This window comes from Notothenia coriiceps, unplaced genomic scaffold (assembly GCF_000735185.1).
Source record: "Notothenia coriiceps isolate Sejong01 unplaced genomic scaffold, NC01 NC01_scaffold00035486, whole genome shotgun sequence".
Classification (NCBI taxonomy): Eukaryota; Metazoa; Chordata; class Actinopteri; order Perciformes; family Nototheniidae; genus Notothenia; species Notothenia coriiceps.
Window position 1 is genome coordinate 90,616 of NW_011368187.1, and position 27,180 is coordinate 117,795.

General features: G+C 39.2%; 1 protein-coding gene across 1 annotated transcript; it reads left to right on the top strand.

Annotated features, from left to right (window-relative positions):
* Positions 1–117: 117 nt before the first annotated feature.
* On the top strand, positions 118–25,520 carry LOC104963006 (metabotropic glutamate receptor 5). Its single transcript, XM_010791553.1, has 18 exons — positions 118–245; positions 1,053–1,364; positions 1,451–1,584; positions 2,189–2,450; positions 2,887–3,001; positions 5,093–5,342; positions 12,034–12,269; positions 12,373–12,494; positions 12,575–12,699; positions 12,783–12,951; positions 15,921–16,047; positions 17,228–17,345; positions 18,532–18,718; positions 20,534–20,692; positions 21,047–21,172; positions 21,301–21,483; positions 21,577–21,743; positions 22,715–25,520. Exons 2-18 carry the CDS (start codon positions 1,137–1,139, stop codon positions 23,592–23,594), a joined length of 3,588 nt encoding a protein of 1,195 aa, XP_010789855.1. The 5' UTR covers positions 118–245; positions 1,053–1,136; the 3' UTR covers positions 23,595–25,520.
* The last annotated feature ends 1,660 nt before the right edge of the window (positions 25,521–27,180 follow it).

The window sequence follows — 27,180 nt, forward strand, 5'->3', positions numbered from 1 at the left end:
GCTCCATGCTCTCCACTGTTTTGGAGTAGGAGGAGGGGGTGGAGAAGGAGGGGGGCCGCCGTGTGCGTCAGTAAGTCAAACATGTTCCAATAACGAGCTATATTATCTGCTGCTATTTGCAGTTTCCTGTAACCAGGCGCCAGGCTGAGCTTGAGCAGAAATCTGCCGCGTTTTTCTTTTTGCTCTTCTGTGATGGAAACGCTCTCAAAAGGGATGGCATCTGCAGGGCTGCGGGCAGAAAACAGGTAGGCTGAAGTTGTCTCTTAGTTTGGATGCGCGCTACGCAGACGTAATTAATTGATTCTTAAATTCAGGAGCGATGTTTTCGTACGGTGTGTATTCTTCATTGTACACAAAGCCCAGATGTAATTTATTAAAAGTTGCATGAAGCCTTGCCAACATAATTTCAGCACCAGCAGCTTAATGACATGTTTAAGTGGGGAATAGAAAGTTGTAAATACACTTGCATTTGTGAAATATAACCAACCTACTTTTCTTTGTTCCCATTATCACTGTACTTAAAATACATGTGCTGACTCAACTGAGTAAGTCTTATAATAAAAGGTCCTAGTTGACTGTCTGGTATAATATTCATGTGCAGAAGGAAGAGGTGTAGCATACTTTTGTCTATATCTCACGTTTTTATTCTGCCATTCCAATTGATTTACTTAATAATTAATATCATTGTTTTCTGTTTCCGAATGACTTATTTTCGAATAATCATTTTAAATATCAATGTATTTCTGTAATGGGAGAACCTTAGTACCTAATAGTAGCCTTGGCATGGTTTAAATATACAATAAAATCAATGGATAGATACAATGTTTGCTATGGGTCCTTATCTACAGTATTAGGAATTATTCAAATATAACTTTCTTAAAATAATAATCTGAATCTGTGATTTTTTTCCTTCAAATTATATTAATTACATAACAAGTCTGTTTTAAGAAAAAAAAACTATAATGGTCGTCAGTGGTTCTTGTCAGGTTGGTAAAATAACGATTGCTTACACCCTGAGCTCATTCACCTTCTACCCCTTTCCCTTTCTTCAGGAATATAACCTTTACCCTGTACACTAAGAGCACCGTGCCAGAGAAAGCACATTCATCAGAACGTCAGCTCTAAGAGGAATAAGGATGGCTGGAGGAGCAGGGCGAAACCCAGGGATGGGAAATAAATTAGGGTTATATGTTAGGCTGTTGGCAGTGACTGTGATTCTGGGAGCTGATCCGGGCTGGCTGGGCCTCAAAGAGCGGGCTGGGGTCAATGCCCAAAACACTGAGAGAAGGGTATTGACACATATCCCTGGTGACATCATTATAGGAGCTCTGTTCTCCGTCCATCACCAACCACCTGCAGACAAGGTACATGCTGCGTGTTCATGCGTATGTGCTCATTTTCTCCACATGAGTATATGTGATGTCATCAATCTCACTTGGGTTTTGCTCAGGTCCATGAGAGAAAGTGTGGTGCGGTGCGTGAGCAGTATGGGATTCAGAGAGTGGAGGCCATGATGCACACTCTGGATCGAATCAACGCAGACCCCACTATCCTCCCCAATATCACCCTGGGATGCGAGATCAGGTCAGAAACCATTTGCAAAACTTCTGATGTTGTTGTTCTTTGCGACGTTTACTGTTAAATTATAAATGGGCCACACAAGGAAGAACTTTATACAAAAGAAGGGTCTTGTCTGGCCAGGGAGACTTAAGGTAAGGGAAGAGGGCTGGCTACAGGCAGGTGGAGTTAAGAAAGTCTTAAGAATAGATTGACATGTTTCTTATGAGTAGGTAATGAAATCCCATTGACTATTGTAACATCAAATAGAATTTCAGGTTTTACGACACACAGGTCAAACTGACCAACAGGTCAATCTGACCAACTAACAAAGGGTGGCTGACAGATTGCAGTCAAATGTATCCGAAATGCCATGTGCATCTTGAAGAAGTAGGTGGCTGCAATGATTCCTCCTCTCCATAAGGGCTGTGAAAACACAGCAGGGGAACACAAAAAGGCACATTTGTACAAACAAGACTTTGCAAGATTGATGTGACTGACTCATATTAAGCTTTTGCTGAACTCTGGACTGCACATTGCTCACAGCTCTTTTTTTGTTTTTTCCCAAATCATCTATTTGGCTTCTCCAAACCGTCAACTTTTCCCATCATGCATGCCTAAACACTATCAGAGACTCATGCTGGCACTCGGCGGTGGCGCTGGAGCAGAGTATTGAGTTTATTCGGGACACACTAGTGTCTAACGAAGAGGAGGAGAGCCAAGGCAAGTGCACTGCAGAGGCAGGGAGCATGTTGCTGCAGGCAAAGAAGCCCATTGTGGGAATGATTGGACCGGGATCCAGCTCTGTGGCCATCCAGGTGCAAAATCTCCTTCAGCTCTTCAACATCCCACAGATCGCTTATTCAGCCACCAGCATGGACCTCAGTGACAAAGTAAGAGCAGTTAACACAAACAACAGGCTTTAGAAAACTTCATATTGAATTCCAAGGCTGCAAAAATGTCTTCATCAAATGTTGTATTTTCATTTGCTTACTGGTTTTGTATATATATTATATATTGTAATATATATTTCCCTAATTGCATTGTATTGTATTTGCAACTCTATTATCATGTGACTATTATGCAGCCATGACAACTACAAGGGCAGACTTTTCATTGAGTATCTTCAGGATGGTTATATAATATAACTAATGGAAAGCTGGTGATAATAGGCCAGGTAGAATACATTAAATAATCCAAAAAAAAACACAGCATGTAGGGTGTTTTGTTCATCGAATTTAACTGGAATGATGTTTATTTATAATAAGGGTTATAATGGACGGAAAGGTATACTGCCAGACTTATGGACATATGTATTCCTTTCAACAGAGCCTGTTCAAGTATTTCATGAGGGTGGTGCCATCCGATATGCAACAGGCCAAAGCCATGGTAGACATTGTTAAGAAATACAACTGGAGCTACGTGTCCGCAATACACACAGAAGGTAAGAGTGTGTATAGTGTGTGTTATAGTGTGCGTTACAGCTTAAAATGTGTCATTCTGTCACTCTCCTGTCATACCTCTCTCATCGTTATTTACACTTGTCTTTGTGTATACAATATTCTCTCTCGTGTTTTACATTGGGTCAGAACATCTGCATTTTTGTGGGCAGTGCCTGACTAAGTTCTTATTATTAGTTCTTGGTTTCAGTCGTTTTCCATCTTTTCCTTTGAAGTAGAATTGAAGAAATATTATAATTGTACTCACTAATATTCTGACCTACCGTTGGAAGAAGAAGAAGAAGAAGAAGCTGAATCTCCACTATCAATATCAGTGGGAATAGCCTCAAGCACACTGGGGACACATAAACACGAACACACTCCTCTGTGAAACATCACATTTGAGTTGTTACTGTACAGGGGAGGCCATTATATCTATGCGTTATTATCAAATTCATATAAAATTAGCTCTGATTAAATATTCTTTGTAATCCTGTTCATTATTGGCAAAGCTTCCCAGGGAACATCTGCCATGGGCTTTGAACTCTCTGGGAAGCATGGCACCGTGTCCACTTATTTCAGTGTCGCTCCACTGATCCCATTCTCAGAGCAGTGTCTCGTTATACCCTTCATTTTTTATTTTTTATTATTGTATGCTATCTTTTAAGACGGTGAAAAAGATAGGAGACCAACAATTGATCTCCCATCATTATAGGGAACAATCAACTTTAACATTTTGTTTTGTTTGAATGGACGGATGTGTATGTGAAGGATGGCTTAAACACTTTAGTGCATTTCCTTTTATGTTACCACAAGTGGATCTAGGATATTTTTGTAGAGCAGATGTTCAAAGCAGCCCTAACCCCCTGAACTATAGGCAAAAGCAACACACAGGGATATCACAGCTTCAACACATCCAACCCCTGAATCACTAATCTCACCAGAGACAAAATATATTGAATTGGCATCATTCTCAGTAAAAAATACCCAACATATTTGATACCGTGCCCTCTATTTACTGCGTCTTTGTAAGGGCTTGGTGGCTCAAGGCCATGTGTTTTGATGGCAATACATTCAAGTGTTGTCCTTATGAATACAAACATATTGTAGATGATATTTAGAGAAGAGGTCTGCTGAAATTTTCTCTTTCAGGAGAAAAACCTCATGCCCTGGGTAGCTCTTCTTGTATAAAATACTTATGTTTTACTGTTTATGTTGCAGAATATTGCTATAGTCCAGAAGGCAGTAGAATGTCACTGTTTAACAAATTAAACTGTGTGTATATATGATCACCATACATATTTATTTGTTCTCTTTTGTGATCTATTTGACACTACCTAGACAGCCGTATTGATGTTTTGCGTATTACAAGATAAACAAATATGACATGTCCATGCTCAGTTCTGGGGTTTCGAATCTATGTTATACCAAGACAGTGACTTTAATGCCCTATCTGACAAATGCACCTTGCTTGGGACTCTTCATGACATTTGCATAATCTAATAACAAGCTTTATAACCCAGTTAATTATATCAGCATTCCCACATACAAAGCACACAACACTTCTCTTTAAAATAGTCTAATGCGCTGATGAAGGCACAGAAATCCCAATGACATCAAAGAAAAAATAACTAAATAATTACGATGCAAATAGAAATGGCAGCCCCATTTATTGACACATTAACAGGGAGTTGAATCAAGGTAACAGTTTAACACAGTTAGAAAATTACTACTCAAGAAGGCATGCCACATATTAGAGTAAAACTCACACGTAGTAAAAAAAAAAAAAAAAAAAGGATGCCTCAAACGGTGCCTTGCCCAGAGTGAGAGCACACTCGCTAAGCAACAGAAAGTAGGTGACCTCATTTTGAGCAAAAACAGGGAAATGTAACCCCTGACAGTTGCCATAATGGGGACAAATTCACAGTGTTGTGCCGGCATTACATCAGAGTATTTCGTTGTGCATACCCCGTGTATGCCTGTGTGATCATACAGACTGAAAGGGTGGGAAGCAGAAAAACAAGAAACAAATGCATAAATGTTTACGAAATATCGCAATGTGAAAGACCATTTAATGCATGTTTTCCCCTTCTTAGGTAATTATGGTGAGAGTGGTATGGAAGCATTTAAAGACATGGCAGCTAAAGAGGGGATCTGCATCGCCCACTCCGATAAGATTTACAGCAACGCAGGCGAACAGGGCTTTGATAAGCTTTTACAGAAACTACGAGCCCATCTGCCCAAAGCCAGGGTGGTGGCCTGTTTCTGCGAGGGCATGACGGTCCGAGGAATACTGATGGCCATGAGACGGCAGCGTCTTGTGGGGGAGTTCCTGCTGATTGGAAGGTGAGTGGGCGATTGTGCTGCGTAGAATGTATTCTTTCTAATGGACACTTTGTTTTGCTTTCATCAGCAGTTGAAATAATTGACTGAAATATTTGTGCTTCAGATTTCTTCATAGTCATTTCCAATCCAGTCTCTGCAGATGTCCAGCATCATCAGACAAGATGTGTTTGTTGTCATTGGGGCCATCTTTGTCTTCTCATCATCATCATCATCCCTGTTATCAAATTCATCGCATCCATCAACTTCATGGTGGTCTAGGAAAATAAAGGTATTTTTGTATGTATTTCTTACAAGTGACACTGTGCTACAAACTAATTTAAGATGAGTGAGATGCAAAAGTCTATCTTAAAATACCATCGTATTAGGACTATTTTTTCATTTGGTCTCAATCTCTGTACTTGTTGCTATTCGTGGAATAACTGCTAAAAAGCTGCTTTGATTTAACAATTATTTTAATTGTTATACAATTAGTTTTATTCATGCAGGTTTTTTATATAACCACATTCAACCTGCACAAATGTGCTTGAGATTCAATCATATATATATACATTATCTATATTTAGTAGGACACTATTGGTATTGGCGCTTCATATCAGGTATTATTTATTAAAAGTGGACAACTAAATACAGCAGTGATGATTTTCCAATAATAATTCATTACAAAAAATGTAGCAATGTAACGACATACTAAATTGTTATTTTTGTTTCTTTTAGGGAAATGTAACCAGTTCAAATGTTGTTATGTGCTGGCTCATTTAAAGATTGATTTAAGAACCGGGAAAAAGAAAGACTGGGCAACTGATGCAGGAGGGACAGAATGCAATTAAAAACATGAGGCAAAAAAATAAATGGGAAAGAGGGGGTTGATTTAGCAGGAGGTTTCACACTCTCCGAGAATAACATGTTTTATTTTAAGGTTTAGCTCTCTGGCTCTCTCTCGTCCCTCGTGTTCTATAAATGCCTTTCCTCATTAGGAGCCACATGTAGGCTGTCGCTCAAACCTGACAGTAGGAAGCATAAAATAACCTTGAACTACATTACAAAACACTATGCTCTATAATCCAGGTTAAGGTGGCAAATGTATGTGTCTTTTTGTGCGATCAAAAATAAGCCCGTACTGTTATATTTATATGTGTCTTATTAATGCTGCTTTCCTTCAGCGCTTCTGACCTCACTTTGTTGGCCCTATCCTCCATCCTTTTCATCAGCATGGAAGATTTGTCACCAGGTTTTTGTATGTGCGCAGTGCATTCATGCTTAGTTTCCATTTATAGAAAGAGACACTCTGAAGGAGAAGATAATGATTTTTTGTGTGTGTATTTTGTTGCCAGCACTGCCTAAGCCGATTTCAAACTGTTGTTGCCAAGCCACTGTCATCCTTCAGACTGTACGTATAGAAGTTGAGAAATGACAGTTATTGCATATATTACAAAGACATTGAGTTGTGATATTCTAACAGACTTTGTCCTCAAAACGAGGAAGGCAAAGAGTCACACAAGTGCAGTACTGTCCTTCTTTGTATTTAGCCGACTATTTAATGGATTTACATTTTTCTCTGGTGACACCCTGAGGTTTTGAGATAAAGAGGAAGTATTTTGCCTTTTTTTTATTGGTTTTTGTGCATGTAAATGGTATGCAAAGGCGAAACTCCCAAAGTTCCCTCCATAGGAAGTTTCTCTCGCACCCCCCCTGCCCATAGCCCGCCTGCATTGGACTCCTTTGTTTACTTCTGTAACATAATGACATCACTGTGTAATACTTGCGCTTTTACTTTGTACGTGATAGGCTAAAGGGCGGGACATCTCTAAGCGGTTGACCAATCACACAGACCCGGCCAGCTAACCAAACAGAGCAGACTGGGCTTTGGTTTCAGACAGAGGGTGAAAAGAGGTGCTGAAGCACAGGCAGTATGAGAAAAATAAAGAGCTTTTTGGACCTTAACGCATGGAGACATGTCCCATTAGATTGGGGTAAAATCGATCTATGTGCTGATGTTGAAACTGCATGGTCTTATTTTTATCTTGGTTTTATGAAAATTTAGAATGAAGGGACGAGACAATCCTTGGTGTTCTGCTGAATTGTCTAGTCTCCTTCATGAGAGAAACAAGCCCTGGGCAAAGGCTAGGAAATCAGGCTCAGAGGTAGAATGGCTGCGATGTAGGCAGCTAAGGAATAGCTTCACATCACAAATCAAAAGTGCTAAGTCTCAGTATTATCTGTCAGTTACCACAAAGAACCTAAATAATCCTAGAAAATGTTGGAAAGCCATAAAATCGTTATCCACCGGTGAAATCCGAAATGAGCTACCTCCTTGCCTTACCACAGCATCTGGCACTATATCGGACAGGGCCGCTATTTTAAATTGTTTTAACGAGCATTTTGTGTCGTGTGGCTCTCTGTTTGATTCTGTTACTAACTGCTACTGTGAACACAGCAGTCTGTGACTCTGAAAAACGTGGTTTGGAAAACCCTTTCAGTTTTTCTCCCTTTACTATTGAAGTCGTTCATGAAGCCTTAACCAAGTTAGATCCAAAAGAACGGCTGGTCCGGACAACGTACAGTAGAACCCTTGTTTTTACTTCTCATTTTAACCTCTCCCTCAGCAAAAACAAACTAAAAGGTGGGGAGGCCACTTTATTAAATAATTATAGGCCCATCTCTAAATTGTCAGTTCTGGCCAAGGTTCTTGAAAGCCTAGTGAGTGAACAGGTAAAGGTGTTTTTATGTAAAAATGACATCCTGTCTAAACATCAGTCAGGCTTCAGAAAGCAACATAGCACCATCACTGCGACAATGAAAGTGGTGAATGATATTGCGGGTATCTTATTCAAAAAGCAGAGTTGTGCAGCTCTGTTTATTGGTCTTTCCAAAGCTTTCAATACCGTCGATCATCAAATCCTGAAGCAGAGGCTACTCAGTATTGGCATATCCAGCCATGCAGTGGGGTGGTTTGTGAACTACCTCTCTGAAAGGTCCCAATGTGTTCAGTTTGATGGGCTGTCTTCTGAGTGGTTAAACATTACAAATGGTGTTCCTCAAGGTTCTGTTTTAGGTCCACTTTTATTCTCCATCTATATAAACGGTTTAGGTAAAAATGTGGATGAAGCAACTTTACATTTTTATGCGGATGATACCGTGATGTACTGTGCAGGTCCCTCCATTCAGGAGGCTGGTGTTAAATTACAGGCTTTTTAAAAATATTATTCAGATTCAGCTCTCTGAGTTTAAGCTTCTTTTAAATGTTGATAAAAACTAAGATAATGCTATTTTCAAAAGCCAAAAAGACACCAGAGACTGCTTTGGATATTGTTACTACGCAAGGAAAAGTACTAGAAGTGGTTACCTGTTATAAATACCTTGGTATCTGGCTTGATGATTGTCTCTCTTTTAAACTTCATGTCAATAATCTGCTTAGAAAGCTGAGGGTGAGGCTAGGTTTCTTTTTCAGAAACAAGTCCTGTTTCTCGCTTGAGGCCAGGAAAAGGCTGTGTGACCTTTTTACCTGTGCTGGACTATGGTGATCTCTATATGAATGCACCTGCCCATTGCCTGATCAAGTTAGATGCCGCCTATCACAGTGCGCTGAGATTTGTGACTAACTGTAAAGCACTTACTCATCACTGTACCCTGTATGCCAGGGCAGGTCTGCCTTCACTTACTGTACGGAGGCTCAGTCATTGGTACATGTTCATTTATAAAGCCATGTTGGGTAAACTACCAACTTACATTTGCTCTCTGATTTCACAGAGAGTCGCAAGTAGCTATTGCCTGAGATCCCAGGATGTGTTTTTATTACATGTGCCAAGTGCTAGGACTGTTTTAGGCACTAAAGCTTTTATGTGTGCAGCCCCTCTAGCTTGGAACACTCTGCAAAACATTTTGAAACTGAGCATTTTGGTTCCATTGCATCATTTTAAAGCTCGGATGGATGAAATGATATTTGATACTCATGGTACCTGTCATTGTGAATAGGTTTGTAAATGGTACCCCTGTAATTATGTTGTATGACGTCCTTTTTGTTTTCTGTTGTATTTATGTTTACATGTGTAACCAATGGGCTGCAGGTCTCCCTCGAAAAAGAGATTGTTGATCTCAATGGGATTTCACCTGGATGAATCAATGTTTATTTATATAGCCCAATATCACAAATGAATAAAGGCTACAAACAAACAATTAGCGGGAGACAATACAAACATGAACCTAAACATTTGCATAATTACATTACATTACATTGCATTCGCTTTTATCCAAAGCAACTTACAATAAGTGCGTTCGACCAACAAGATACAAACTTGAAGAAAACATAATGCGGCCCCTTTAATTTATGATTTAGTTGTATAGGTGTGAATCAGTTATCACTTAGTGGATTTCAACCATGCTGTTCAGTTTAAAGATTCTTAGTCACTAATCATGTTATCTTTGTAAACTAAACTAAGCTGCTAACAACTGGCAATTCCTTCAGTCACAATGTAACAATGATTCAGTTTAAAACAGAAAAACAAAGCTTGCTTAGGTTTGTGTGTTTTTCCTCTGTTACCTTCAGACAGTAGTTACATTTTTTTCTTTCATGTCTCGTTCAGTTTAATTATAGGAATGGACACCTATTCAGCCTCAAGTTAGTACCACTACACAGTAAAGTGTCCACTCAGTGAAGATCTGGCCAAAAGTTAACTAATGTGTGTGTTTCTGTGTGTGGGTGTATGTGTGTGAGAGAGAGAGCTCACACTTGTGTGTCTTGGAGCTTGTAGGTGGTGTAGCAACACGCTGCATACAGCATATTGCCCTCCCAGGTCGATGTGTGGGTTTCAGAGCTCTCGTTCAAGAGTGATTCAAACTATCCAGAGTCAAAGCCATCCATGCTTTTCATTTCCATTCCTGTCTTTTTTATGCCAGCATACCATTTCTGTGCTCGCTTCTCTAAGGATGTGTTATAAAATGATCTCCTTTCTCACCAAGAGAACCAAGCATCATAAAAAAAACACACCCACACTTCTGTTGTGTAACTCAGTTGGCTAAGTTTTCAAAAATGACTTCCTTTGCTTTTTATGTCAGTTAGAATAGATAGAGAGGAGTTCATTTATTTGGGTGAGTGAGGTGTGCCTGTTTACATGTGTGCACATGTGTGGAGGTGTAAGCAGCCTTCTGTGTTTGTGGATAGTAGTCTCCAGAGGGAGGGATAATAATAAATGGAGCAAAATCATCTCAACCGTTCACTGATGAGATAGCTTTTTTAGTCCAAGCCCGTTGTTTTTAAAAAATGTGTCTGCAGATGCTGCTGTTTTCCTGCTGTTAAAAGTGTATTGACCATCTTTTGTCATAATAGTCAGAAGGTGTTGATGAATCAAAGTTCCTACAGTATATATAAAATAAAATTAATAGATTAATCCTTAACATTTTCCATGTAAAATTCATAATGCATTGAGAGATTGGTGCATAGGAACTTGTTTGTGATATTGAGATATTTGCTCCTCAAGTTATTAAATCAGTAACTTCTTCATTGAAATGGTATTTAAACAGCCTTCAGTCTATAGAGATTGTATTACTCAGCATTCAGACACCAACTTTGCAAACTAAAACTTGTGACCATGTAATTGATATATACAAAACAAGTCATACAACGCCAAACATGTTGTTTAAAATAAGTCCTGAAAGCACCATCAAGCTTTGATCTCTTACAGTTTTCAAGTTATCTTTGCAATTGAACACAATTCAAATTAAATGAAATCTTCAGCTTGGATATGTGAGCAAATACTTTTTCTTTTTATCACCCAGTGTGTGATGGTGTGTCGGTACATCTGAGTCATCATAAGAAATATTTTATTTTACTGTAACTCTCCGCACAGTATTCATTAGGTTTATTTAGCGAGACACCACCTGTCTCTTTTCAATCACCCAGCTGTTCTCCAGCAGGCCACATTAAAAGTCACTGCCATCATGGTGTTATTCCTCTTTAAAAATACATTATGAAGTACGCATGACAATCCTGTGTTTAGTTAAACCCCTACATGTTGAATCATGTTGCCTAAAAGTATTGTTTTTCACATGAGCTAATGTTGGTTGTTATGGCAACATTTGCCCCCTGCAATGCTGATCTTGGCTATTTCAAGATGTCGAGTCTGGTCTGTTGGTGAAACCAGTTTCATTGGTCTATTTGTGGACTAGGTTTAAAGGCTACAGTGTTGGTGTTAGTTAGGGGATGAAACTGTCCTTTTTTCAGATTTTTTTTATACAAAAATAAACAATATACATTTTGCCTTTTAATCTTTTGTTTCTCTGTGTCAGGGTTCTCTGTTCCTTAAAGATAAAAGACAATAAGAAATCTTTCTGAGGCGACAATGCTATCCAAGCAATGACATTTTTGTGTGGGTGCAATATTAAGCAAGCATTACCAAGAGGCTCAAAATAGTACACAATGTGCTGTATATAAAAAGGAATAGTTAATGTGTAAGAATGAATAAGCAATTCTTAACACATTTTCTATTATTCCTATGTTTGCCTGTAACATATTTTTAAATGTAAACGATTATATAATCAAAAGCTTTACGAAAAAAAGAAAAAGACTATTAATGTAAATACAAACTCAACAATCGTTTAAAACTAACATGTCAAATAGAGCCTCATATCAGTAATCCTTATCCTCACTAATGTTGTGCTGTACTTTCCTCCGTGTCTCTCTCCTCCTCATCTCCAGTGACGGCTGGGCAGACCGGTCGGATGTTACCGATGGCTACCAGAGGGAGGCAGCTGGTGGTATCACTATAAAGTTAAAGTCGGCATACGTGACCTGGTTCGACGATTATTACCTGAACTTGAAGCCGGACGCTAACCTGAGGAACCCCTGGTTCCCCGAGTTCTGGCAGCATCGCTTCCAGTGCCGGCTGCGGGGCCATCCGCTGGAGAGCCTCACGTACAACCGCACATGCACCTGTTAGTACGACATCATGTAGCACACACCTCCTTATACACATCCTAAACATTTGGATTACAGTGATTGGGTTTCTTCTTATGAGCAGGTCTCTGTCCTCCACAGGGAGAGAGTCTCTGCGCCATCAGTATGTCCAAGACACCAAGATGGGTTTTGTCATTAATGCCATCTATTCCATGGCTCACGGCCTGCACGAAATGCAGCAATCCCTCTGTCCGGGATATAAGGTACGTTAATGTACTGTGTACTCATTTGCATGCTTTCTCATTTCACAGTATTGAAAATGTTTTATTTTTTCTGGTGCCAGGGTTTATGTGAGAACATGCGGCCTATCGATGGCCGCAAGCTGCTTGAGTTCCTGATGAGAACAAACTTTACTGGTGTGTCTGGGGAGACCATCTACTTTGACCAGAATGGAGACTCACCTGGCAGGTAAAGATTATGGTGGGAGAAGTACAAAGGGAACTATGAATGTGTGCATGTGCTGTTTCATGCACACTGTATTTGTGCCTCAGGTATGAAATAATGAACTTCAAGGAGACAGGGGAGGATGAGTTCTCTTATATCCATGTGGGAAGCTGGGATCAGGGTGGCCTGAAGATGAACGATGAGGAAATCTGGAGTAACACCAGTGAAATCATCCAGTCAGTGTGCTCTGAGCCCTGCCAGAAGGCACAGATCAAGGTATGTACTACAACACACAGTTTTACACTGTAGATAAGATGTGTTTTGCAAAGTTATTCTAAATTTAAATGATAACCCATTTGTATAAAGTAACGATAAATGTGTTCATTTTGTTAATCATTTATTCTTCTTTATATAAATGGTCTTTATTTTAATCATTAAGGCCCCCCCCTGAGACAAATTTGTGTTCTTGGTCTTTATCAATAAAATGTACATGACTGGACATTTTACAACACCTTCCCTTTTATTTGCATACATGATATAAAATATATATCACCTTTTCAGGTTATTCAGATTCATAGCGTATGTCATACCGTGGAAATTCAGTTGTACATATATTGGCAGCCATTTCATTATGACGATCTCCAAACCACAGACTTGGTATCATTCATTCATGTTATAGACAAGAGAGCATGTCGACATTTTACAGAAGAAAACTCTTAACCTGTTAAACCCGGAGGCCCCTTTTTTTTCACGAAACTGTGTCTCAGGGCTTTTAACATTTAAAAACCTATTGATGTGTCATACCCACTTAACGGGAAGAAACTCAGCTAACTGAAGATATGAAAATGTTTCACCGAAACAAAACACAAGTCTCAAAAGAAGCGTCTAAATGAGCCCTGAGCGAAAAAAGGCTTACGCACTTAGCGGATCTGCAAACAAGATATCGATTAGCAAGCTGAGATTCCACAGATTCCAGAAATATAAGTATCATGACTGAGCGATCAATGCATGGGAAGCAAACCCAGACATCACACCACGTACAGCTTTACGGAGCAAACACGGGACATTGTCTATACCTTTGCTGTTGTTCTGATCAAAAGTTGTGTTCAATGGCATTAAAACGATAAAGACGCTGCGAAACGTTAATCCATAGGTTGATCCAATGTGTCTGTGTCACTTTGAAATGATTACTGATAATCCATCGTCATATTTATGGGGAAAAACTGAGTTTTCATATATAGCTGCAGTGTATGACTGCTTCCAGTTCTGGGGCATTCTGGCTACGCATCACTCATTCACCAATGGGTAATGTTTAGATGGATTTGAGGAACTTCCCCTCGATTCTATTGGCTCTAACGGTTAAAAGGAGATGTCAATCCTCAAAATAGACCGAGGGGGGTCAGAGATAAGGAAAATGCACCCAAATAGGGAGGCGTGTGGCGCAGTGGACTAGTGCACTGGTATTTGGATCAGGGGGTCACAGGTTCAAACCCCACTGCAGTCAGCATGTCGTTGTGTCCCTGAGACACTTCACTCCAAATTGCTCCTGCGGGGATTGTCCACAGTATTGAGTATGTAAGTTGCTTTGGATAAAACCGTCTAACAAGTGACATGTAATATAATGTAATATGTAATAAAATGACCCCATTTCTTCTAAATCTCTCTAGAAAGGTCAAATGTAACTTGTTTTGCATCAATCTTGATACAGGGTACTTATTATATGTTATAGTTTGGATTCCTAAAGCTTTTAGTCTACCATCCCATCATTCAAGGGTGATTTTGACTATAAGTAATGTTTTTTCTTTACACTATAATTTACGTTTTTTTACTATGTTCAATCTGAATTTACTTTAAAATAAAAAAATTCTATATTGATTCTGACTTTTCTACATCCAACCCACAGGTTTATCATTGCTTTGAGAAAAAATATTATTAATTTACCCCTTTTTAGAAATGAAGATATAGTCATTTGTTCTGGGAATGTTATTTTCGAGCCTGAGGCCTGAAAAACAGACTCAGGGCTTAACAGGTTAAGCAATACCCATGATCGTGATTTGGGCCCACAGGTTTGCAATCTGTAAAATTGGTCCAATCATATCCTCGAGTATCCCACCGGGGACTCAGAAAAGCTCTTTGTTCAAGCTGTAATCACGTCCCATCTGGGCTTCTGTAGCTCCCTGTAGCTCGTCCAAACCATGGAGAACACGGCAGCCTGCCTTCTCTTAATCATCCCAAAAGTCTCTGATATTAAACCCTTCCAACACACTCAACATTAACTCCCAGTAATGTGGCAGCTTGTGGGGAATTAAAAACGCGAATCTCACACATAACAATTTGAGGGGACCTGCTTTTTACACCTCCAGGCCTCAGACCCCAGCCCACGCTGCATAGCTCGGCTCCACCAGCCACTTGGCTCTCTTTTACCCATGCTGACCTTGACAACACATTGGAGTCGTTCCCTACCTCCTATCATTTTAGCAATGCATAAAAAATAAAATACTTCCCAATTTCAATCCTTTTCATCCACCTATGAAGCCTCTCCATGGTTACCATCACAGGACTACTGTAACATGCAGGCGACACATGTTTTTACGATTTAAGAACAACATTTTCCAGAGATGGCAAAAGTACACACATCCTTTACTCAAGTAGAAGTACAGATACTCGTGTTTAAAAATACTCTGGTAAAAGTAGAAGTACTGACTAAACTTCTTTACTCAAGTAAAAGTAAAGAAGTAGGCTTTGAAATGTACTTCAGTAAAAAGTACCCATAACTAGCAGCTGTTTTAAAGAGTACCTGACCTCCCTTTATATTAATAGAACAATAATGTCATTGTTAGCTAATGAATGTTTCCATGCTGAACAACGGCAACATGACAACGTTTTCATTGGTCCCTCTTCTTTAGAGAAGACCAGAATGTGATGGATACACGGATCGTGTTCAAATCAATAGGCACGCAATGACTCTAAATAATAATGATCACGCCGCCAAACACAGATTAAAACTAAAGTAACCAGCCTGTTTTGAAAATGTACGAAGTAGAAAGTACAGGTATTTGTGCTAAACATGTAAGAAAGATAAACGTATTCTATACATCTTTCTCTTTTTTCTCCTTTGATCCCCTGATGAAGACATCGTAATTTCCCTGTCCTACAGAGCAGTCAGAGTGTAAGATTAGCTACCGCAAAGGGCCATTAGAGCTTTGAGACCTTCCCAACCCTTTTACTACTGTGTGTGTCTCCAGGTGATCCGCAAAGGAGAGGTGAGCTGCTGTTGGACCTGCACTCCCTGCAAAGAGAACGAGTTTGTGTTTGATGAGTACACTTGTCGAGCCTGCGTCCTTGGCTTCTGGCCAACAGATGATCTCACAGGTAATATATGTTGCACTGTTGGAGGAGCCTGTGACATACGTTTTTCATTGCCATATCTACACTGTAGCTAACGTGCAAATAACAATAAAGCCTTGAAACGTTCTTTAAGTGTCTGATAAATGCAACTGGATATTACCAAACAGATTGGAGGAGCCTTGAATCTGGTTCATAGTGCGCCTATCTCCATACATCTTTTGTCGACAACCTCAAAAACTTGACAAGACTCTAAACTAAGACACAGAAATCCACACAAATAATGCAAACACACCACAGTACTTCAGATCCTGGTTTGAGTAGGGCATTTGGCTGAAGCCTTTTTAACTCAATAGTCTGTCGAATGTTTTGAAACCCATTTTCTTGCCCCTTTGTAAACACTTATTGTCTCCATTCTGTTCATCTGTTGTTGTTTATGTGTATCCTACATAAGAGAAAAGCAGTGTGTTTATCCTGTCTTCTCTTTGATCCCTCAGAGACCGCTTCACAAAATATAATTGCCTCCACTCTCATTTCCCCACCGCATCATTCACTGAATGTTTACCCTTAACAAGTTGTTGTTCAGGGTAAATAGTGCAGTAGATATGATAAGATAAGATAAGATTTACTTCATTGATCTCAATGGAAATGTTTGCGTTGAAGCAGCATAAAAAGACAAGGCATTGTACATTAGAGAAATTAAAAGACTAGAAATAAACCATTCAAAATGTAAACATCTCAAATAGAAATAAAATAGCATTAAAGTAGAAAATATACATGTTGAAATACAAAATATAAGTGTGTAAGGAATACACAATAGCTTGCATATAGACTCTTATTTCACTACTTCACTTTTTTTTTAAACTATTTTCTTCTTGTATTTACTATTTACTCTTTACTTGCACTATATTTTTCTGTTTTTCTGTATTATTGTGTTGTTCTGTTGGAGAAACCTGTGACCTAAGATGTTCATCGACATAACTACACTGTAGCTATGTTCGTATGACAAATAAAGAACATTGACCTTGACCTTGATATTACACTAAATATAAATGTACACTTTGAGTTTAAGTCCAGTTATCCAAGAGAAGCTATGGAGCCGAAACACATATGGCTGTAAAACATCTAACTGTCCTTTTGCAGACAGAACTATTGAAGTTTTCTTTGTCTCTTTTCTCTCTCCCGTTCCTCTCTCTGTTTGCTGCAGGTTGTGAGCCGATCCAGGTGCAGTATGTGCGTTGGGGGGATCCAGAGCCCATCGCTGCGGTGGTCTTCTCCTGCCTGGGCCTCTTGGCTACACTTTTTGTTACTTCGGTCTTCATCAAGTAATTACAGCCCATAGCTTTACTGGTCAAATTATCAGTCAAAAAAGTTAATGGGTTGACTTTAACAACCATGACTAGAAAACCATGTCTTGTGTTTTTATGTTCTATATGACGGTTGGATTACTCATCAAACTCAAATTGAACTTGCATGTCACTTTGTGTTTCTAATAAGTTTGCTTTTGTATGTCACATTATGTTTTACAGCTAATAATAAGTTAGATGAATGTACATCTTGAGATATTATGTCATGACATCGGATCAAAAATAACAATGGTTCAATGGTTCAAACAACCTATTTTTGTACTAGGTAAACCGGTGTGATGCAGGCCTTATTTACAGTAGACACGAAGTGAAAATATATTCAAATGTAAAAAATATACAAATAAGATTTTAACTCTATGCTATCTTGATTGAAAACCGTGAGCATGCACATTATTGTATATGTTGAATATCATTGTGCAGAAGCAATGAAGAAGAAATGAATTAGAATGAACATATACATATTGGATGTATCAGACACAAGTACGGGCACGAGCAAAAAATAGGACTCAAGAGCACAACCAGGCAAAAAGGTCTTTAGTCAAGCGTTTAATCCAAAAGGTAAAAATAAAACAGGCAATGATCTAAAAATGTACTGACTGGAAGCAACGAAAAACAACCAACTGGGTTGGTACAAATGCTAAGCAGCTAGAACAATAGCTTACGTCAGGGGAGTAACATGGAGCACTTTCTGCTATACAGACAAGATGAACTGGCTCTGACCAAGGAAACAGCACAGACTAAATACACAGGTGAGGAGTGATCATTAGGGACAGCTGAGGCTCATTGAGGCCAGGCAGGTGATTAACAGGGAGCGAAAATACACAGGTGAGGGAGTGAGGCGATCAGCCAGGGCCAGGATGTGACAGTATCAAATATATCTAATATGTATATATGACCCAATATGTATATGTTCATTCTAATTCATTTCTTATTTTATACTTATTTTATCATTTTTAAATGTTTATCTATTAATCATATTAATCTGTGTAAATCTGTGCTGTCCTGTTTTTCATCCTTTCCCTGTTGCTGTTAAACTCCTGAATTTCCCCATGGGCATTAATAAAGGTCCATCTTATCTTCTCTTATCAATACCTTTACTAATTCATCTGTTATGGTAATTACGTGAAATCTTATCTATCTGCAGGTTTTGGGACACTCCGGTGGTGAAGTCGTCCAGTCGTGAGCTCTGCTACATCATCCTGGCTGGGATATGCCTGGGCTACCTCTGCACGTTCAGCCTCATCGCCAAGCCCCACATCATCTACTGCTACCTCCAGCGGCTGGGCATCGGCCTGTCCCCCGCCATGAGCTACTCTGCACTCGTCACCAAGGTACTTTCTTTTTTTATTTCATTTTAATGAGGTAGAGGCAAACATATAAACAGTTCAAGTAGTAGAAGTAAATGTCATGTTTCACAAAGCCATCTGACTTTGACATCAGTGTATTGTTCTGTAACACTGTACAATTCAGCCTTATTCTATCATTTAAATCAGGGGTGTCCAAACTACGGCCCGGGGGCCAAATGCGGCCCGCGGACCATTTTGAATCGGCCCTCATCAAATAAAAAAAGTATGGAATATGGCCCACAAATGAAACTTGTGCTTGTCTTATATTGTACTTCTTAACTATAAATATAAAAATATATTAATCAGTAGTATTCATGACAACTTTTCAAATACATTCAGTCAATTAAAGTTGGAAACATTTTCTAACATATCTTAGGCCCCGGCCCCACGAGGACGAAAACGGTCGTTTGCGTTACTGTTTAGTGTCATATAGACCGTTCGGCCACACGAGGACGACCGAATATGACAATAAACAACTGCGGAAACGATAACGGGTCCCAAGGTGGATAGAACGGCATACGCGACGCTCTGGGGGGTCCAACGGCTCCGTGTGTACGCCCTATACGATCATTTTCTGATAATGATGAGGCAATAGCCCCGCCTCTCCCCACCTCTGCTGCTCACCCCCGCGTCAAAGTAAACTGCACACTGAATTCAGATTATTTATCTTTCTCTCGATATGGACATAAACGCGAGTGAAGTCTAATCTGACAGCACGGAAACACGCAGCTCTGCTCACCTGCAGCTCCTCCCGCTGTGATGCAGCGGTGAACGGAGCAAAACACACACTTCAAGTCAGATCATCTCCCTTAGCTATTTTAATTACCTCTCAAACTACCTAAACTAGTTATAAATATGTTTATTTTTACTGTCGGGTCACTCATTACTGGATCAGCTGCTGCATGAGACCTATGGCACAGACACTATCCAGTGAATATTGCATGTGGACGGAAGCTTTTTTGCGTTTGCGTTAATCCTATGCGTTTAGCCGTATGCGTCTTCGTGGGGCCGGTGCCTTAGTTGATAAGAAAAAAGCCCAATGACTCATTTACATAACGAGCTTGAAATACACCCTTCCTATTTCTCCTTATTATAATCACTCAGAGGTTTCTGTTTTTAGGTATGAGCTGCCAACACTCACAAGCATCATTTACCTACATTTGATTGATTTTGCTAACTTATACCTGAACTTATGAGGCGATATACCTCAAGTGAGCGGCCCAGCCCTTCGTATATTTTTCTGTATGTGGCCATCGGTGAAAAAAGTTTAGACACCCCTGATTTAAAATGAGTTTTACACCTCCATCTCAAATTGGTATTGGTATTGATTTGTATTGTTTGCCAACAAACTACGAAATGTACACTCAAAATTGCTATTGATGACCCATTAATTTCGTCTTACGTACTTACTGAGGTGGTGGAGAACTAACAGACAACCATGCAGTGAGCTGCTAACGGTGTTTGTTAGACCATTTGGCAGAAGAGAGATGTCGATGATGTTGCAAACCGAAACATGTGATCTGTCTAATTTCCACTATCGCAGTCTAATGTTTTTTAGCATAAATAGAATTGCATTTGAGGATAAGTGCAAGAGTAAAAAGGCTACCTCCAGAGATTGGATGATGGCCAATTGTTAGAGAAGTACATTAGAAGTTGAATCTCTGTGTGTGGGTTGAGGCTAAGGTTTCAAGATCTAAAAAACTGAAAAGGGGATTATCATTATGAATCAGCATGAGCAGTTTTTATTGACATTCATTGTAATCGAAGCCTGCATAACCATTGAATCTATTTTTTATCCAGACCAACCGTATAGCGCGGATCCTGGCAGGCAGCAAGAAGAAGATCTGCACCAAGAAACCTCGTTTTATGTCCGCCTGCGCACAATTGGTCATCGCCTTCCTACTCATACTGCTGCAGTTTGGGATTATTGTGGCGCTGCTTATCATAGAGCCACCACAGGTATATAAGAGTGTGTTTTTACAGTGTCAACGATGTTCATTTAGATCAGAATCAGAATCTGGTTTATTACCAGGTAGGTTGACACGTACGAGGAATTTGACTTGATGTCATGGTGCATACATAAAAGTTAAACAAAAAGTAATTGTGACACAATAGTAAGTGTGCAGTAATAAAAAAAACTGATATTGTGTACAGTACGTTGTTTGCATTAATGTATACATTATACACTATGATGACTTTCTATCATATTTTTGTGATACAATACTCCAGAAAAGTATACATTTAGAATTTGAAATGGAGATTTTTACGGACGGTTGACACAAAGAGTGATCGATTCCCTTTCTCTCCTCCTAGGTGATCTACGACTACCCGAGCATCAGTGAAGTGCATTTGATCTGCAATCTGACCACTCTGGGGGTGGTGGCGCCGCTGGGCTACAACGGCCTGCTTATCCTGAGCTGCACCTTCTACGCCTTCAAGGTACCTCAGCACACCCCTAGTTATTAATACAGTCCCAATGCACAGGTTCATGGTTTTCTTTCTTGTACCTTGTCTCATCTTCAGCCTACACCGTTGTTCAAATTTCTGTTCTTAATTTTCTCCCACAGACTCGTAATGTTCCAGCTAATTTCAATGAGGCCAAGTATATTGCCTTTACCATGTACACCACCTGTATCATCTGGCTGGCCTTTGTTCCAATTTACTTCGGCTCCAACTACAAGATCATAACCATGTGCTTCAGTGTCAGCCTCAGTGCCACGGTGGCTCTGTGCTGCATGTTTGTGCCAAAGGTAAGACAATGAAAACATCACACGGTTGAGAATGTTCTTTAGACTCTGCATCTTGTCGCTGATAGCTATTGTGTTGTTCATTTTCGTGTTCAGGTATACATCATGCTGGCCAAACCTGAGAAAAATGTCCGGAGTGCTTTCACAACATCCACAGTGGTGCGCATGCATGTCGGTGATGCCAAGAAAGTTACAAAGACCGGAAAATCCACTAGCAGCATGGCCAACTTGTTTCGACGCCGTGGCTCTGCGCAGGACATCAGGTATATCAGTAAATACAGTTGCATAGAGGAGAGGGAAAACACCTCCTTGAAATAGCTCGTTAAGTTTCTAATCAATGAATATTTAATTGAATGTTGTATATTGCATTTTGAAATCTTAAATGATGTTTTCTTCTACATTTCCCCGGCAATTAAAATAAGAAAAGATACATAACGTATTATAATCCAATTCAATCCAACTTTATTTATATAGCACATTTAATAACAACAGAGTTGACCAAAGTGCTGTACATCAATAAATATATAAAAAGCAGCATAAATACATTTAGACAAAACCAACAGGACAAAAATAAATGTTAGCTATTACACAGGAGAGGATTTTTTTCTAAATTAAATCTCATGAGGGCGTTATAATATTAGTCTTCACCTTCTGTACTCCTTCCATCTAATTGTTTGATCATTTCATTTTCAATATTTACTTACTGATTTTATATCATGTCATCTTTTGGCACAACAATTTGGCATCCTTTTCTGCTGAACTCTGTCCATTAGTACAGGAATACACAAGCAAACTCTGCTAAGATATTCCATGAATTATCCGTGTTTGTTCTCCAACTGTCTTGGGTAAATCAGAGCCGATTCCACTACAGCAGGGTGAATATGCCAGGAAAAAACTGCTCCCCGAGCTGCGAAAAGGCTACCTCATTTGGGTTAAGTACTCCCAGAGGAGACTCTCTGCCAGTGCCTTAAGGAATTCTCTTTCTAGGGAAGATAAAAAGAAAATGGAGGGAGATGTGAATTTACACAGACGGCAAAAGATTAAATGGGGGGATGGAAGAAATTCAAGCGAGAAGAAGTAGAACAGGAAATTACTAATCCTGGTGTTATAGTAAAAGACGTTATTTGCCAACATGTACTTTACGTCAGCACTCAAATGTATATACATGTATTCATATAGAAGATATGGATATTTACCGTCACTTCTTATCTAATGTCTTTCATTTGTTTTGCAGTTCCAATGGAAAATCTGTAACATGGGCGCAGAATGAACGCAGCTACAGACCGAACATATGGAAGAGGATGTCATTTCATGTGAAGAAAAAGGAGGCAGTGGAGGTAAACCAGACGGCCATCATCAAGCCGTTCTCTAAAGGAGGGGACGCTCCTGCGGACACCGTGGTCAAAGAGCAGTATGGCGACCAACATGTGCCTCCACTCTTCACCTGCTCCCCCTCGCAGTCGCCAAGGGGTTTCCAGGGAGGAGAGACGGGGGAGGACGGGGGAGCCTTACCCACCTACATACCTGAGAACGGAGCAGGGGTCCGAAGAAGAGGAGGGGACAACAGCCAGGATGTTTGTATGTTGGACGGGGGGGACATTAGCGTGATCGGCGTAGGGGACATCGGCACAGGGATGATTGGAGGCCAAGCTCAAGGCACTTGTATCATGGACCAAATCAGCTGCGTGGTTAACCGTTTCACTGCCAACATCAGCGAGCTGAACACCATGATGCTGCCGGGGGGGGTCACCGCGAGCCCCACGTCTACCCCTGCTGTTCCTACAGATGCAGATGCCCCCCCCTGCCCACCTCAGTACCAAACATCCAGGAGCATAGAGGCCCCCTCCACTGTCACCACATATGCAGAGGTTGCAGCCGTCTCCAGTTTGTGCGAGAGTCGACCAGCAGGGAAGATTTATGAGCACCTGGCTGGGACTTGTAGCAGGCGAGCCAAGGATATGGAGGAGCTGGTGGCTCTGACGCCCCCCTCCCCGTTTAGAGACTCATCTCTGAGCTCCAGCGGCAGCTCCACCCCCTCGCTGTCCCCCGCCTCAGAGGCTGAGTACGACCAGCTGCTGCTGAGACACTACAGCCAGAGCTCCTCCTCCCTCTAAACCTGCTCTCCGCACACCTTTCTCCCCTTGTTGGAGTATTTTTTTTAAACTCTCTTTAGATGGGACCAGACTCTTGGATTGCTTTTTCTACACATGGATATTGAGAAATAAAAAACAACACATTTTCAGATTGGATTCAAATGCGCACACACAAGCCTCAATTGAGAGGACTGACAGAAAACACATCAGTGACGAGACTACAAATACAAAAAGGATTACATTAAGCAAGTCATCATTTGTCTTCAAGTGAGTAAAAAACTTGACAAACTAAAAGACACTTACGGGCATTTTACACCACTTTTAAATGCTATGATAACTGTCACAATTGTTTCAACTTTCCAAATTCCAAAGAACATACTGATAAGCTGAGAAAACAAATGTGAAATTGCCTATTACATTTTTATTTCATTATAACTTTGTCATTGATCCTAAGTTACCAAATATTTATGTTCAGTGTTTCTTTGATTATGCCAAAATGGCTTATATACTGAATTTCAAATAGACATTTGATTTTCTTTTTAGGTAACTACAGGTATTATTAGTAACTCTTAAGATAGTCTTGTATATTTTGCATCACATATTATCATAAACACAAAAAGCGTGATTTGTTTTTATTGCTTACTGTATCGCTGTTGTACATGTGATGTTTTTTTATATCTCTAATAATGTGAGATCTGGTGGATGCCGATTGTATCAGCATGATGGCGTCTGTATAGAAGATAAAAGATAACTTTCCTGAAATGAAAAGGTTAGTTTTCCACATCTTTTTCCTGACCTCTTGTTTGTTTTCAGTCCTGAAAGACTTAAGCAGGCATTTTGTAATCTTGATGCTAGAGGAGAACATGTACAGATGCTGCATGAGGTGAATCAGACAGCACGGTGGAAAGTTCTCAATGACCCTCCCTTTTCTTGGAAAGAAAGAATGAATCCCCCTCCCATGTTGATAGGACAAGAGCTCTTTGTGTCTTAAAAGAGTGAAAATACCTTGTCTTAATGGACTCAACGTCATCAGGTGTCTAACCGACAAAGACATGGACTACTTGGATGTGTTTTTGACTCTTTTCTCTAGAAGTGACTTAGCTGAATGTACAATAAGTGGACCAAAACGATCTTCCTCCTCAGGATGTGTCTGAACCAAAATACCTTGACTTTAACTCATAACTGCCGAATGAGCACCGTCTTTTGTTGGCTCAGTTTGCATGATGTCAGGATTTGGTTTTGCAATCTTTAAGGTACATTTGTAATGCATTTCGTTTTGATATTCTACATGTTAAACCAATAAGATGAATATATACAGTAGCAAAGTAATGATACCATGTGTGGGTGCATTGATGTGTTTGTATCACATATATCAGTTCTAGGAGAAGAGAAGCAAACTGAAAATGTGCCAGATTTTTCAGACATCCATTAAAAAAACTCTCGCCTGGCTTTTTAACTCTGTATGTGCGAATGTCTCTTTGCGGTAAATGACATGTTTCTATGAATGGGCTCATGGTGCCGGCATTATAAGGAGGATGTTCTTTTTTTATAATATTTTATGACATTTAATTATGTTATTGATCAATTATTCAACATTCTTTTTTTATATCTGCATTTTGGACTGTCTGATGATAGTGACAATGTCAGGCTAGCAGATGTAACTGATGATATATATGTCATAGCTAGCTTATGCTCGTTTAACAAACATATTTCTTCTGTATGTTTACAGACAGAACTGTTTTCATGTTTTTTTCAAATTTGAAGAATTTTTCTACTGGCTTTAGTTTGTTAAAGTAATTCTCATATTTGCATGCAGGTTTGTGCCAATTTTTGCAGTTGCATACTACGCTTTATGCTAATTATTCAATCTAGAGAAGATGTTTGTCTTATTTTATCATCTGCATTTCATAATTTGCAAAACTAATGTTGAATTAAAGGTTTACAACCAAAATGCAACATATGTTCTTGTAATTGTTTCAATTCATTGTAAATACAATAATTAACATTGTAAAAAATGATATATATTATATATATATTATTGTTTAAAGTCAAAAGCACAACTGGAACTAGAATAAAATGTCTCAAAGTGACTTTAAATTACCTTTTAAATATCAAAATGTATATTCTATTAAGGAGCCATAATTATTATAATCGCAAGAAACTGGATCATGTTCAGCGTTATTTATACACTTCCCAAGACCATGTTACTTGTGAACCTTCTCTAAATATCAAGATAATTGTGTCGAATCATGGTGCAATAATTAATAAAGAAATAGGGTTTCTGGGGCACTCTTTATTAAATAACATGGGATTTAATTGTCTATGTTGTACATTATAGACCTAACATTGATGATTGATGATGGGGAAAGCAAAGCAGTCACTGGCTTTGATGAGCTTAGGGAGAGAGAAAGGCCTAAATGGACCGCCACATTGTTTATCTGAGGGTGAAATCTACTGTTAAAACTGTGAATGATAAGGTATTACAATTCAACTGCACCACAATTTACAGCGACCCAACTTGGCCAACATGTCTATTAATAGGCAACAGAAAACAACCAGTTAATCATTATTGCCTTACCTCCAAGCCATGTTGTCCAGCTGTGCTGAGAGGTCACTGCCAAAGGGGAGAATAAAGTCACCCATTTACACCTATAGCTACATAAAGGCAAGAAGTAGCAGGATGTCAGTGACAGGATGTACTGTATGTGAGCAACCTCCCATTGTACATCCTAGACCTAGACATTGTGTTGATTCCCCCAGACAATCAAAACAGCACTCTCATTTTTGCAATTTGCCTGTTTGACTGAATAAAGTGAAACCTCTGTATTCAGGGGATGAATTGGGATTTTGACATAATATGCCAGGATTTTTTTCCTAAATGTTTACATACTTTACTACCACTCTTTTCAAACATACTATACCATTACCTTTTATCATATTTTACGACATACTGTACTATGGATCTTTTTTTTTTGTCTGTTTTTTAACAGAGAATTCTAGGACTTTGCGACGTACTATACTATGACTTTTTTCATGTTTCTTTCAACATACTATACTTTAAATTTAAAAAAATAGTTTGACATGCTATACTTTCCACATATTTTAGTTTGACTTTTCTAATACTTTTTTTACCTATTACTTTTTTCATGATATTTGACATATAGTACAATACTACGACTCTTTTTGAACTTACTATAGAATGCCCTTTTTTCATGTATTTCAACATACTATCCTTTGATTTTTAAACATAATATAACATGATTTATTTTAAGCATACTATATTAACGAAAACATTTTCAACATACTATATTATGATTTTTTTCATATTTTTCGACTTAGGCTACTATACTAAGACTTTGTATTTTTTATCCGCACACTACACCATGACTTTTTTCATGATATTTTTAACATTATACACTCTGACTTTCTATCATATTGTTGTGACACAATACTACAAAAAAGTTTAAATGTAGCGTTTGAAATGGAGATTTTTACGGTAGGTTGACACAAAGATATGAGCATTTGGTCCAATTGTACGGTGGCTGAGAGGTGTAATCGACAATTACAAAGTGTGAAACACTTTAACAAAGCTTGAGACAGATTTACA

Excerpts from the sequence above, each read along its gene's own strand:
- LOC104963006 (XM_010791553.1), top strand. The coding sequence starts at position 1,137 with ATGGCTGGAGGAGCAGGGCGAAACCCAGGGATGGGAAATAAATTAGGG. Across the intron at positions 12,495-12,574 it reads CCCTCTGTCCGGGATATAAG|GGTTTATGTGAGAACATGCG; the intron begins GTACGTTAATGT and ends TTCTGGTGCCAG. Across the intron at positions 17,346-18,531 it reads GTTACTTCGGTCTTCATCAA|GTTTTGGGACACTCCGGTGG; the intron begins GTAATTACAGCC and ends ATCTATCTGCAG.